At 41.3% G+C, this 12,519-nt stretch overlaps 1 protein-coding gene and 1 long non-coding RNA gene across 5 annotated transcripts in view; one reads left to right on the top strand and one right to left on the bottom strand.

Moving 5' to 3' along the window:
* The window catches only part of CTNNA2 (catenin alpha 2), a 781,915-nt gene that overhangs the window by 733,592 nt on the left and 35,804 nt on the right, over positions 1-12,519 (top strand). For all 4 annotated transcript variants that reach the window (XM_075930971.1, XM_075930970.1, XM_075930972.1 and 1 more), the window contains 3 exons: positions 146-259; positions 4,716-4,897; positions 8,980-9,085. In XM_075930971.1, the coding sequence (XP_075787086.1) occupies positions 146-259; positions 4,716-4,897; positions 8,980-9,085 (402 nt within the window). The remainder of the gene's footprint in view (positions 1-145; positions 260-4,715; positions 4,898-8,979; positions 9,086-12,519) is intronic.
* LOC142829703 (uncharacterized) overlaps positions 1-12,519 on the bottom strand; it is a 32,099-nt gene that overhangs the window by 10,180 nt on the left and 9,400 nt on the right. The gene's annotated exons all lie outside the window — the stretch shown is intronic.

Raw genomic sequence — 12,519 nt, 5'->3', positions numbered from 1 at the left:
TTAATTTAGAAGAAAAAAAGAAAAAGCATTTCATGGGCAGGTAGTCGATGAAATTAGAAGTTACACTACGCCAGAGTTTATCGTATCTTTTATAAGCCTGTCATCGCTGCCTCCTCCTCTCTCTCTTTCACTCTTTTTTTTCTAGACCCCTGAAGAGTTAGAGGATGATTCAGACTTTGAACAAGAAGATTATGATGTTCGCAGCCGAACGAGTGTGCAGACTGAAGATGACCAGCTTATTGCTGGGCAGAGCGCAAGGGTGAGTATAAAATCCTGCATGCCGTCAGCTCTGGATACAGCTCCAAATGACAAGTTATGCCTCAGAAAGCAAATTGGGTGATTTTAAATTGTCGGGGGGTCACTTTAGTACGGAGGCTGGCAATTTGGGTTTTCAGGCGTCACTATGAAGTTAGGTCTTTGCAGTGCATTTGGAAAGGACCAAGTTTATTATATGATTTTTATCAGGACTATGGAGTGTCTGGCACCAGTTGTTCGCTCAAACGAGAACGGTAGCACAAGGCAGTGCACATTCGGAATGTACGGTATAGCTGGGAGTGTTCAGGAAATGTAAAACAGAACACCAAATGGTAAAGGCACAGTCTGCAGTGTCTGAATCTCACGTACATTTGTCATGTTTCTCAGTGTGCTGACCTGTCTAGAGGAGCAGTTTAAGGTGCTGAGTGCTCTCTGTAATCTAATTGTAATTGAAGACATTTCTTACTGAGTCAATGCAATTTTTGCCAGCATAATTATATCATGATAAACTGGAGACATTGTGATTTGTGACCTTCGCTTATGCATGGGGATTGCAAATGGAGCTGACAAGAGCTTCAAGGGTCAGAGATGCTGGAGAAATGAAGTTGGCTGACCCTCAGGATTATTCCAGCCTCTGATTAATGTTTACCTTTCGCTAAGTAGGCTGCTCAGTTCAGATAAGAAATCAAGTGAATACTGTGTTGTTAACAAATCACATGAACATGCAGTTGACTGGAAAGAGAGTTTAACATGCTCCCTTTTTTCTAACCTGGTACAGAAGCAGTGGAAAGATACTGTGGAGAACGGAAAGTATAAATCTTATGTTTATGAGTATTATGGATGCCTCTTTGGGCATGTCTGTATTTTGAAATAACTCCCCCTATTTTGAAATAAGAAGGCACGTGTCCACACTACCAAGCCTGTTGTTTTGAAATAATGGTGTTGTTATTTCGAAATAATGCTTGTGAATAGGAGTAAGCTTATTTTGAAATAGTTATTTCAGGAGTTATTATTTCAAAATAGCGTATTTCAGAATAACCTGGTAGTGTGGACATAGCCTATATGTTTGTTTATGGGGGGTTACTTACTTTTCAGATAGCTCAAAAGAGCGTTATTAGGGGAATCAAACTGGAAACAATAGCCTAGATGGGGAGCATCCCAACCAAAACTGAAACACCAGTGTCAAGTTAACTACAGCAGCTTCTTGGTCCCAACCCTGGTTAGCAGTTTGCCAGAGATCAAAAGAGGTTACAAAGGAAGGGGGGGAAGCTCTCTCTTCTGCAGCAGGCCAACCACACTGCAGAAGGAGCAGGGCTTGCAGCAAACGGGCTGTAACTTGGCCTCTAAGAGAAAAGAGGCACTGAGAGCATGTCATGTCTACCTTGAGGGGAAAGCCAAATGTAGGTAAAATCATGTGCACACAGAGCTCTCTGTTGTCTTATATCCATGCCTGAGTGCTGTGAACCTTTTAGCAAATAAATCCTACCTTCTTTTGAAGAAATTGTCTCTGTATTACTGCTTGCTAATGCTGCCCACAGGGCCCTGGAGGAAAACTCTTGCAAGTGCCAAACCTGTTAGGCCTCCTAGATATCGTGGCTAGTAACCAGGAAGATTGGAAATCAAGAGACCCTGTCAGAGACTGGTCAGATCACAGGATCCCCTCTAGAGAGAGGTAGAAGAACAGACTTTTCATTTCAAAGGGGGGCTCTTACGGGACTGGCAAAGAGTCTCAGAAGAGGCAGCCTGCCCAGGGAACCTGGCAGGTATATCTGAGAGGTTTTTGTGGTTTAAAGAGCGTGACATAATATTTAATGCATGCAGAAAGCCTGAGAGCTGAAGTAAACTATTTCCTGTTGCTGTTTATGTGATTCCGATTCTGCTCTTGTCTCTTTCATGGGGCAGTGGGATCGGGCTGCTCTTTCAGTAATTAAAATGTAATAAAAATAAATGGAGATGAAAAGAAAGAAGAACAGTGACACCATTTTCTTTAAGGGCCTATTCCAGCTAGCGGATGAGGAATCTCAAATCCCATTATTGTTATTTGTGTGTTTGTCCATGGTGCTGGGTACTGGCAAAAAATATAACTGTCAGTCACTCCCCTGAAGGGCTTACCATCGAAATAGAAGAGAAGAACTAATGGGCAGATACAACAGCACCAGAGGGAGCACAGGGTGAAAATGAAATGGTCAGGGAGATACGCATAAGCCACAAAAGCCACTGGGCTCAGTGACCCTTTGAGCTGAAGCTACTCAGCCAGGAGTGCCTGAAGCAAGTGGGGTCCCCCAATCTACCTCATGCACTAAGGTCCCATCCCTGCTGCACCTAGTCCCTCAAGGCTCTGCCCTTGCTTTGCCTCTTTCCCTGAGGCCCTGTGCCCACTCCACCTCTCCCTCCAAGATCCCACTCACTGCTCACTCCTGTCCACCCCCCTCTCATTCCCCTTGCTCACCCGATAAAACTAATGGGGCCACGTCCTCCTAGCTATTCCTGTTCTAACCCTCCAGTACTCAGCCTCTTGAAGGATCATGCCGTATAGATACCTTGTTGGAGAAAAGCTAGGGCTTAGTTAGAGGCTATAATTGATTGTGTAATATGCCAACTCCACAAAAGCTATTAGCATTTCAGTGGTAAGGCTTGGTGTCTGTCTTTGACAGGAGATAATATTTGGATATACAAGCTGCATTTGCTGCTGGATATGGCTTCTTAGAAATGCCTCAACAACTGAAGCAGAATCATTAAGTCATACTGCACCAGCACTAAGAAGTTGAGGTTAGACTGTCCACAAAGACAGGAACCAACCACAAGTAATACAAATTGGCCTTAGTTTTCTGAGCATACAGATTTTTAGCTTCACATCCCATTAGTTACAATGAATTCATCAGTTCTAGAGTGTTCAGAGAGTGAGAATTTAACTTACACTGCATTTTTCTGTGGGAAGACTAATGTGTTAACATTTGAAACCGCTGAGTTACATTGATAAGGCCTAATTAAAACTCATGTGTTGAATTTTAATTTGATTAACTTGCAAATTTCTCATTTTCTGATCCACTGTTTATAGATAACCTTTTTTAATTCCCATTTTGGAAAAGGTCAATTATGAATTTTTAAAAGCCAAGAGCATTTTAAGAATATGTAGAGAAAGACTTCAGCTGATTGAAAGTGACATAAACAAGAAAAAATGTAACGACACTTAAATGTGTCACACCCCATTAAATGCATAATGTGGTCTTCAGAACCCTGAAGCCAAATAGTATCTCAGCTCGAGAATCATTGTTGGAAGTGTCCATTTGATCTTCAAAAGCAACTTTCATAACCTTACTATTTGGGGGGTAATTTTCCTTTTAGTTTGTTAATAGTTGAGGCAAATTAGAATCAATCTAGTTAGTGCCATTTTGTATATCATCCAAGAACCAATTAAACCACTAAATGTTATTGAAAGGTATATTCATACAGTTCATTTTAAACATATTCCCTTGTATGCTATGTCTTATTTCAACCTCAAGTTAAGTAGAAAGCCCGAGTGTTTCTGACTGACAGGAAGACATGACAGAGGTGGAGGTGTTTGAAGCTCAGCCAAACAATGGGGCTGCCTGTTAGTGTTAGTTCCTTCAATTTTGATCTGTCTAATGTTTCAGATATAATAAAAAATTCCTGTCTTGTAATGGCTTTTACCTACTCTCTGCAGTCTACGGTGTCATAGATATGCAGCCTTTGAATTGCAAATGTTTAATAAGGACAATAAAAGTCCTTTGTTTTACAGGAATATGCAATAATTATTCTTGATATAGCTAGTGTCATGAAAACAAAATTGGGACCATGTTATTAACATACAGACTTTAATTTTAAAATGTTGAATAGTGTGAATGCACTTACAGTGAAATCAGCAGTTAAGACCATCTCTAACAGGTATCTCTGTTTTAAAAGACCGTTCGGAACCACACCTGTGACAATTCCAATTCTTTGCTTGTTGTGTGGTTCTGCTAAACCTTCTACCAAACAATCTGGTTGCCTTATGACAACAGGACGCATTTATGGCAAATTTCACTGGAGGAGTCACCTTTTGTACTAGTATAAAGCAGTGTAATCCTACTGAAGTGAGTAGAGCTATGCTGATTTTACCCCAGGTGAGGGTCTGGCACTATCCATTGTACACTTTGATTGGTGTTTGCTATTCAGTATGGAGTCCCTGTGCATTTGATGTCTCAGTTTTTATGTTGAGTGTGAAATTATTGGACGGATCCTTTCTGAAGAAACTGTTTGTCTCATTGGTTTATTTGCAGCTTACAGAATTAAAATCCTATCTTAAAAAGTGCTGAGTGCCAGCTGTGACAGATTTTATCCCCTCAGCTCCCTCTGAAGATGTTGCGAGTGCTCAGCTCTGTGCCAGCTGAGACGCTTAGAACCTTAAATGACTTCTAGCTTTCATTTGTTCATGAGCAACTACTCTACATTTTATCCAGGCTATCATGGCTCAACTGCCCCAGGAAGAGAAGGCAAAGATTGCGGAGCAGGTAGAGATATTCCACCAAGAAAAAAGCAAACTGGATGCTGAGGTGGCCAAATGGGATGACAGTGGTAATGACATCATTGTGTTGGCAAAGCAGATGTGCATGATTATGATGGAGATGACAGATTTTACTAGGTAAGCACAAAATAATTTATACTGAGTGTTTCCTCTACAACCCCGCATCATTTCTTTATTATGGAACTTTGAGCGTGTTTACTATGTGTAGGTCATGTATCTATAGCACATCTAATATTATTGATTCTATAGTCGCTGCACTGCGTATTTGCTTTTAAACACAAAGGCCATCTTCAATATTGTTTAAACACTGTTCAGAAATGAGACATTGATTCAGTAAAACACTTACGCACAAGAACAATTCCATACCCATTCAGCAAAGCACATGACTACATGCCTAACTTTAATGACATGAGTAGTCCCAGAGAAATCAGTGGTAGAGGGAGGCACTTTACTTTCTACCGGTGGGCCAGAACAAACATCAGACAGGCACATTTACATTCGAGACTCCTTAGTGACTTCTTGGTTTGAGGGGATATAAAGGCAGCTTAAAGCACAAGGGTTGCTGACGAGCATTCCCTTTAGACCAGTGGTACACAACCTTTTTTGATATGTGACCCCCACACCGTGGGGGCCACCAACTGCTGGACCCAGCCCACAGCTGGCCAGATCTAGGTGCCATGCCACAGCGGCCGCCAACTGCCAGGCCCAACCTCCAGCCAGCCGGATCTAAGCACCACATGGCCTCACCCAGTCCCTGGCTGGTTGGATCTAAGTGCCACAACGCACAGCCACCAACGGCGGGGCCCAGCCCCCAAACGGCCAGATCTAAGCACTGTGACCCCCCGGGAAGACATCCGTGACTCCCTTTGGGGTTGTGACCCATGGGTTGCGCACCACTGCTCTAAACTACGTGGAAGCACAGCTTCTCAGGTGATTCATTAGCCCTGCCCAGTCAGAGGCTCAAGGCTCCATGCATGGAGCTGACTGACTGGCTGGAGCTGATTAATCACCTGTGAAGCTGTGCTGCCATGCAGCTTAGGGGGAACGTTGTTGCTGACATGCCCACACAGTTCCTTTCACCTCGTTATTCTGGACATTTCACCACTTCAGATTAAATTTGTATAGTTTTTTGTTAGTTATTTGTGCATCTTTAACATCAGCAGAATTGGTGCAGCAAGAGTAATGTGTGAATTTATAGGCCCTCAAATGAACTTTTGTGTAGTATGTGTCGAAATGCATAAGTCTTGCTGAACTTTCATGATTTAATCACAATGAATATCAATAAAAATAATGGCAAAAACTGCCCTGAACTCATTCTGAGACTAATTACAGTGCATCAAAAGGCACTTCCTTAAGGTTATCATATAAACAAAATCGGACTGGCGAGACCATTTTTATGGGTCTTTGAATTATGCATTTCTGTAATCAATTAGGGCACATCTACATAGCAGAGCAAAAGTCAGATTAAGCTACGCAACTTTAATTGCATAGCGTAAGTCAAAATAGCTTCATGCAGCTTTTGTTGCTGTCTACGCAACAGGAAGTCAAAGGAAGAACATTATTCCTTCGACTTCCCTTACTCCTCATAAAATGAGGGTTACAGGAGTTGGAGTAAGAAGTGCTCCAGCTTGCAATTATTTTGAAATAACAGCTTGCAATGTAGACACGCTCTTTGTTATTTTGGAATAACATCCGAAAATAACGCTGCTGTGTGGACATAGTCTTAAACTTCAGTTCAGTTAGGCTGTGTCTAGACTGCAGGGTTTTTTTCGAGAAAAGTAGCCTTTTTCGAAAAACTTCACCTGTGTCTAGACTACAGCCGCGTTCTTTCAAAATTAAATCAAAAGAATGTGGCTTTTCTTTCGATGGCGGTAATCCTCATTTCATTTCGAAAAAAGGCATTCTTGAATGCAAACAGGGCTTTTTCGAAACAGAGCATCCAGACTGCCTGGGTGCTCTCTTTTGAAAAAGCGGCTCACTTTTTTGAAAGAAGAGGTTGCAGTCTAGACACTCTCTTTCGAAAGAGGCTTGCAGTCTAGACGTAGCCTTAGTGTTTCTTACAAGACACAAATCTTCAGTTTCTTCAGGATTTAGAAATCAAACATTCAGTTATTCATGTAAAATATCTTCAGTGATGTTTCTTCATCTATTTTAGTCACTTACATGCTTTCTAGTAACAGGAACCTCCCTCCCCCACACACCAATTATTGTTGCACTGTATAGATACAGCAGCACCATAGATGGGACAAGCCTGTCTAGGATCCTGGGTTTCTCATGTTGCTGCCCAAAAAACTGTCATGGTTTCTTGGCTATTTGTCATTTGAGTAGCTAAGTCAAAACTAGCTTTTATACGTCAGCACATATTACAGCCACACCACTAATTACACTGTAGGTACGTGCATAAATGTTTCTAAATTGCATTGTGTTTTCCTCAGTTTACTTGTTTGTGCTTCTGTAATCATCCTCTTTTCCTAGTAGTAGGATTCACCAAACCTACACTCCTGTTGTCTAGCATAAATCCTGTTGTAGTGCAAACTCCTATACTGAAGACCTTTAGGGTATGTTTAGACTACAAGAGCTCTTTCGAAAGAGATCGTCTAAACAGCCACATGACTTTCGAAAAAGCAATCTGCTTTTTTGAAAGAGAGCACCCAGGCAAGCTGGACACTCTCTTTTGAAAAAGCCCTGTTTGGGTTCAAGAATGCCTTTTTTTGAAAGAACTCTTTCAAAAAAAGGCACTCTTCCTTGTAAAATGAGGTTTACCGCTGTTGAAAAAAATTCTGCGTTCTTTTGATTTAATTTTGAAAGAACACGACAGCAGTCTAGACGCAAGTGAAGTTTTTTCGAAAAAAGGCCACTTTTTTTTCGAAAAAAACCCTGTAGTCTAGTCATATCCTTATAGACAGAGGATTTGTAAGGGACATAAAACATCTTTCTTTGGTCTGGATCATTCACCTTTAATTCCTGAAGTATAATGAAAAGTTCCTCATGCCCCACAATCAGTTCTGGGGAGGGAGAGGTGATGTTCAGGGGATCAGAATACAGAAGTTTCTCTACAACACACTCCATACATTTTAGTACCTTGGTCTTCCAACTGAAAACTTTGTAATTTGAAATAATGTGAAAATGATAGTAAAAGCCAGTCCTGTTTGGAGTAAATAAAAAATCTCAAAGTGGACCTTAGTGCCTCTGTCAACACCAGGTTCAACAAAGTCTCCTTTAACATCTTCCACTAAAAACAAGCAACCAACCAATCCACCTCCCACCCTTGCCTGGAGTGATTTCAGCAGCATCTGAACATATATCTGACGAAGTGGGTCTTTGCCCACGAAAGCTTATGCTCCAATACATCTGTTAATCTATAAGATGCCACAGGACTTCTTGTTGTTCTTTCAGCAGCATTAAAATGGAGTAACTCCCAAATTGCTGGAGTGACATAAAAGCACAGGTGGTCACTAGTGAGATGACTGGGACTCAGAGGACCAGCAGTGTATAGTTCCTGGTTCTGCCTCTGGTTTGCTGAGTGATTTAGGGCAAGTAACTTCTCCTCTTGCACCTCAGTTTCCCATGTGTAAGATTAATGGTACTGAACTACTTTGTAAAGCACTTTGGGATATAGAAGTGAAAATTACTATAAAGGAGTTAGCTGGTCCCATTGTTTATAAGAACGTGTGTTTCTTACATCATATTACAAGTATCAAGAGAGACAGACTAGTAATAAATTTGAAAATAAAATCAAGCCAGGATTTAAGTACAACAGAATTATGCCTAAGGTAGCTTAGCAATTTTATGACAGAAATCTAAGAGAAGATATTTCCTAATGTGACATGTCTGCACTAGACATGGCAGATTTGGTGTTAAGCACTGGTCTGGGAATAACAGAATTTTTAAAAAGTTTTGTATTCCTTCAGGGACATCTTCCTAATGAGCACTTAAAAATGCACATACTATTAAACATAGTTCATGTGCTTGAAGGCACTATCAAATTAAACTGCGTGTGAGGCATTTTGCATGTGAAAAGAAATATCACAGACCCCGTTTCTTAATCAAGCACTAGTATAATTAGTAGTTAAGTCCAAGGTGAAGTTGCGGTAAATTAGGAAGGCATTCATAAAATAAATAATCAAATATTGAGTTAGAACATTACAATTGTGTCAAGATTTAATTGGATTGTAGTGTAACCATACAGTTCTTTGCAGAGGGAAGGGGCCATTGAAGAATACATCCGATGTCATTAATGCTGCCAAGAAGATTGCAGAAGCAGGCTCCAGAATGGACAAATTGGCACGAGCAGTAGCTGACCAGGTAATGTCACAAACAAATACATATCTAATATGAATCAGTCAGTCAGTAGCATTTTCATAGACAATACAAATCTTCTATATGGTTAAGCAGCCTCTAGTGCTGTGATCTAATGACCAAAAACAGGCTGTTTGTAACGCTCTAGTCAGATTAGTAAGATCATTCTCAGTGGAATGAAGCCAACACTGCAGCCCTTAAAGTTACCAGTTCAGAAATCAAGCCCCCTAAGTAATAATAGAATCAGCTACTGTACACCAAGATAAGTTGAGATACTCCAACCTCCTCACTGTTGTCCTTACTTAACAGGGGATTGTACACACCCTTCTGTGCTTGATGCTTGTATGTTGCATACTGTGGGGAAGCTGTTAACGAGTTTAAGAACCCCAGAAAACCCCAGGAAGAACTAGGATCCCCTTTCTTCATCCAGAACAAATGATGCTACAAGTGATGATTGCAATAGAATGTGGCTGGATGAAAGCAATAAAAGGCCATATGCTTTGTTGCTGCTGTAGGCTAAGCTCATTGCGTGTTCCAGGGCTCCTGGGCCTCCAGCTAACTCCCCCACTTTCCAAGCCTTTTCTATTTCAGGAATTCCATGCAACCCCCTTCCCCACCACTCCCTCCTTCATTCCAGTGATTCTGTGTGACGCCTATTCCCCATTTTACCCCATTCCAGGAGCTCAACGTCCCCATCCTCAGGTCTCAGTCCCTCATACCATTGTCCCCAGTTCTCCTTCAATGCCAGGGGCTCGATGTGCCCCCTCATTCCTTCCTTCTGCACTATACTTCCCTTCCCCACTATGGCAGTGGCTACATGTGCCCCTCCATGCCACCTTGCATCATATGGGATGGGTTCTTTGTATCCCCATGGCCACCCCCCCACAATTCCCCCCTGTTTTCCAGTCATGCCATGACATTGTGTGTGCCCCCATTGCTCATGGCCCCCATTCACGTCACTTCACCCCATTCTGCCCCCATTTCAGGGGCACTGTGTGCCCCCTTTCCTGTACCATTTTCATTATCTTTTCTTTCTGCCTGGGAGAGAAGTCATTCAGGATGGCAACCTTTTAAATTGCACTGAGAGGATGGGCAGAGCTGAGATAGGAAGGATTGTTATGCTGGAAGCTATTAGCTGCCCGAAATGGGTTCTTTGCTCAATAGGCAATTACAGCAGCAGTCAGAGGTGTTGTATCTGCCACCGAGATGCAGAGTGCTTTGCCCATTAGCCCCGTTCCTGTTTCCAAATTTCATCAAAATCAAAATGAACGTGTTTCTGGCCACTGCTACCTAGACAATTCTCTGAAGATTTGGAGTGGATCCGATGTGGAATTCAAACATTACATTCAGAGAAAGGACCCCAAGGGAATGAGGACTTGGATCATCCACTCACATGGTGTACTCATATGTGGGAGTTGTAGGCGAGGAGGATATCCTCACAGACACACTCCCTAATCATCCCCTACAAGTTTACACCTCTAGCCTGTACCACCCTCAAGGAATTCCATTTAATCTGTGGAGCATAGGAATGACATTAGATTCATCCTCCTAGGGATTCAGGCCCAGAGCTGCAAGAAGCACAGAGCTGCAGCTCTTCCCTAAAATCCTGAGAAGTTTGGCAGTGTGACCAATTCCACCCATTTGATCTGCTGGGTATCTCTTCCGAGAGAAAAATCCATCCCTGCCTTAAAACAATTCCCATTGTCGAAAGAGCTGTCAAATGCTTGTTAGAGATCTTGCAGTTTTCATTCTGGTGTTTTGAGAGGTGGGAGAGTTTAAAGAAATACCTGTCAAGTACAGAACACAGTTTGTTTAGAGAACATTGGCTTGAATCATGTCTTTAATCTACATCCCTTCAGACTGATGTAAAATACAGTCTTTAAAGTTATACTTTTTTCCCCTCTTTAAATCAATATGAGAGTTAGATGTCTCTCTTAATCCCTTGGCTATGATGATATTTTACAGAACTTTTGAGACCTATATGCAGTAACACTTTTTTATTGACTGTTTCATTCTTAATTACTATCCCCAAGAGGAAGATCTTACATCTTAATTTGATTCAAAGTGCTTATATGTAAAACTTTGTCAGCTCTCTAGAGGTATCGTTTTAAAGTTAATTTCTTTCAGCTGATAGGCTGCAAGAGCAGGATAAATATTACTGTATTAAACTGACACAAGTAGGTGGGGAAGGTCTCTAGGGAATTCACTCTTGGGAGATAATGCAACTGCATGAGAGAAAGACATTATGCAATTATCATAAATATAGAACAGATTACACAACTCATTGGCCCCAACATATGCCCAACTCTTGTTTGTTTGTTAGACTGAAAGACAAAAGATCAAGCAGAGTGATTGTTTTCAGAGTTAGGGGCTGCGGTGTGTGCATGTGACCAATGCTATTGTTTTACAGCCTATGTACAATGTAAACTTGTCCTTTGTGCCTTATTTATCATTGTGATTATAACAATTTAGGCAGCAATTGGGCTATGAGTGTTGAATCGGATCATGTTTCATTTAGATACGCCATGTGGTTGTTTTATTCTCCAAAATGGAAAACTGAATGTAGCACTTTTAATGTCCTAAAGAAGACACAGGTTGAACCTCTGTAGTCCAGCACCCTTGGGTCCTGTCCGGTGCTGAACCAGAAAATTTGCTAAACCACGGGAGGTCAATATTGTCTGGCAGCATTACCAACACTTCTACTACTTACAGGGCTGTTAGAAGACATTGAGAGGTAAATTAGAGCTAATAACAGCACAGAACACTGAGAACCAGGAATGGTGGCTATCAACAAACTTTATGGGACTGAGGGAAACTTGGCCACACCCTTGATAAGTGGCCATCCAGCTAACTAAAATCATGCTGGACCACGAATGTTGCCAGACCAGAGAATGCTTGACTAGAGAGATTCAACGTGTAGTTCAAAAGTTTTGGAAGCTTTGATTTCCATAGTTAAGCAATATTATAAGGGAGACTTTGTCACGTAGCTCTGTCTTGTTTACTGGCAGGCTTAAGAAGGGGACCTTTTAACTCTGCTTCATTTATGTGAATTATGCAGGCCTGTGCTAAGGAGGCAAGTCTAGGAATATTAACTACCGATAGTCTGCCTATTATGCTGCCAATTATTGTTGGGGATAGTGCAGTACCTAATAAAATGTTTATTTTAATGTACTGTAACTAAGTTGTACTTGAGCTCTATCTGGTTATATTGATCGAGAAACCTTCACAGATTCCACTTAGCTTGACCTAGTGTAATTTGTATCTGCATATTTTTGTCATGTGGAATATGTCAAAATGGTACAGTACTTAAGATGACCTTCCATTAGCAGTGAGATGTATTTTATTGCTTAGACATGCAAGGAGTCCAGATTATTTCATTTCCTTCTTATTAAGGGCTGCAAGCCTGAAAGCATCTTCTATAATATGTTATTTATATTACT

This window comes from Pelodiscus sinensis, chromosome 5, assembly GCF_049634645.1.
Source record: "Pelodiscus sinensis isolate JC-2024 chromosome 5, ASM4963464v1, whole genome shotgun sequence".
Classification (NCBI taxonomy): Eukaryota; Metazoa; Chordata; order Testudines; family Trionychidae; genus Pelodiscus; species Pelodiscus sinensis.
Note: the sequence above shows the minus strand (reverse complement) of the source record. Positions and strands in the feature narration are given on the sequence as shown.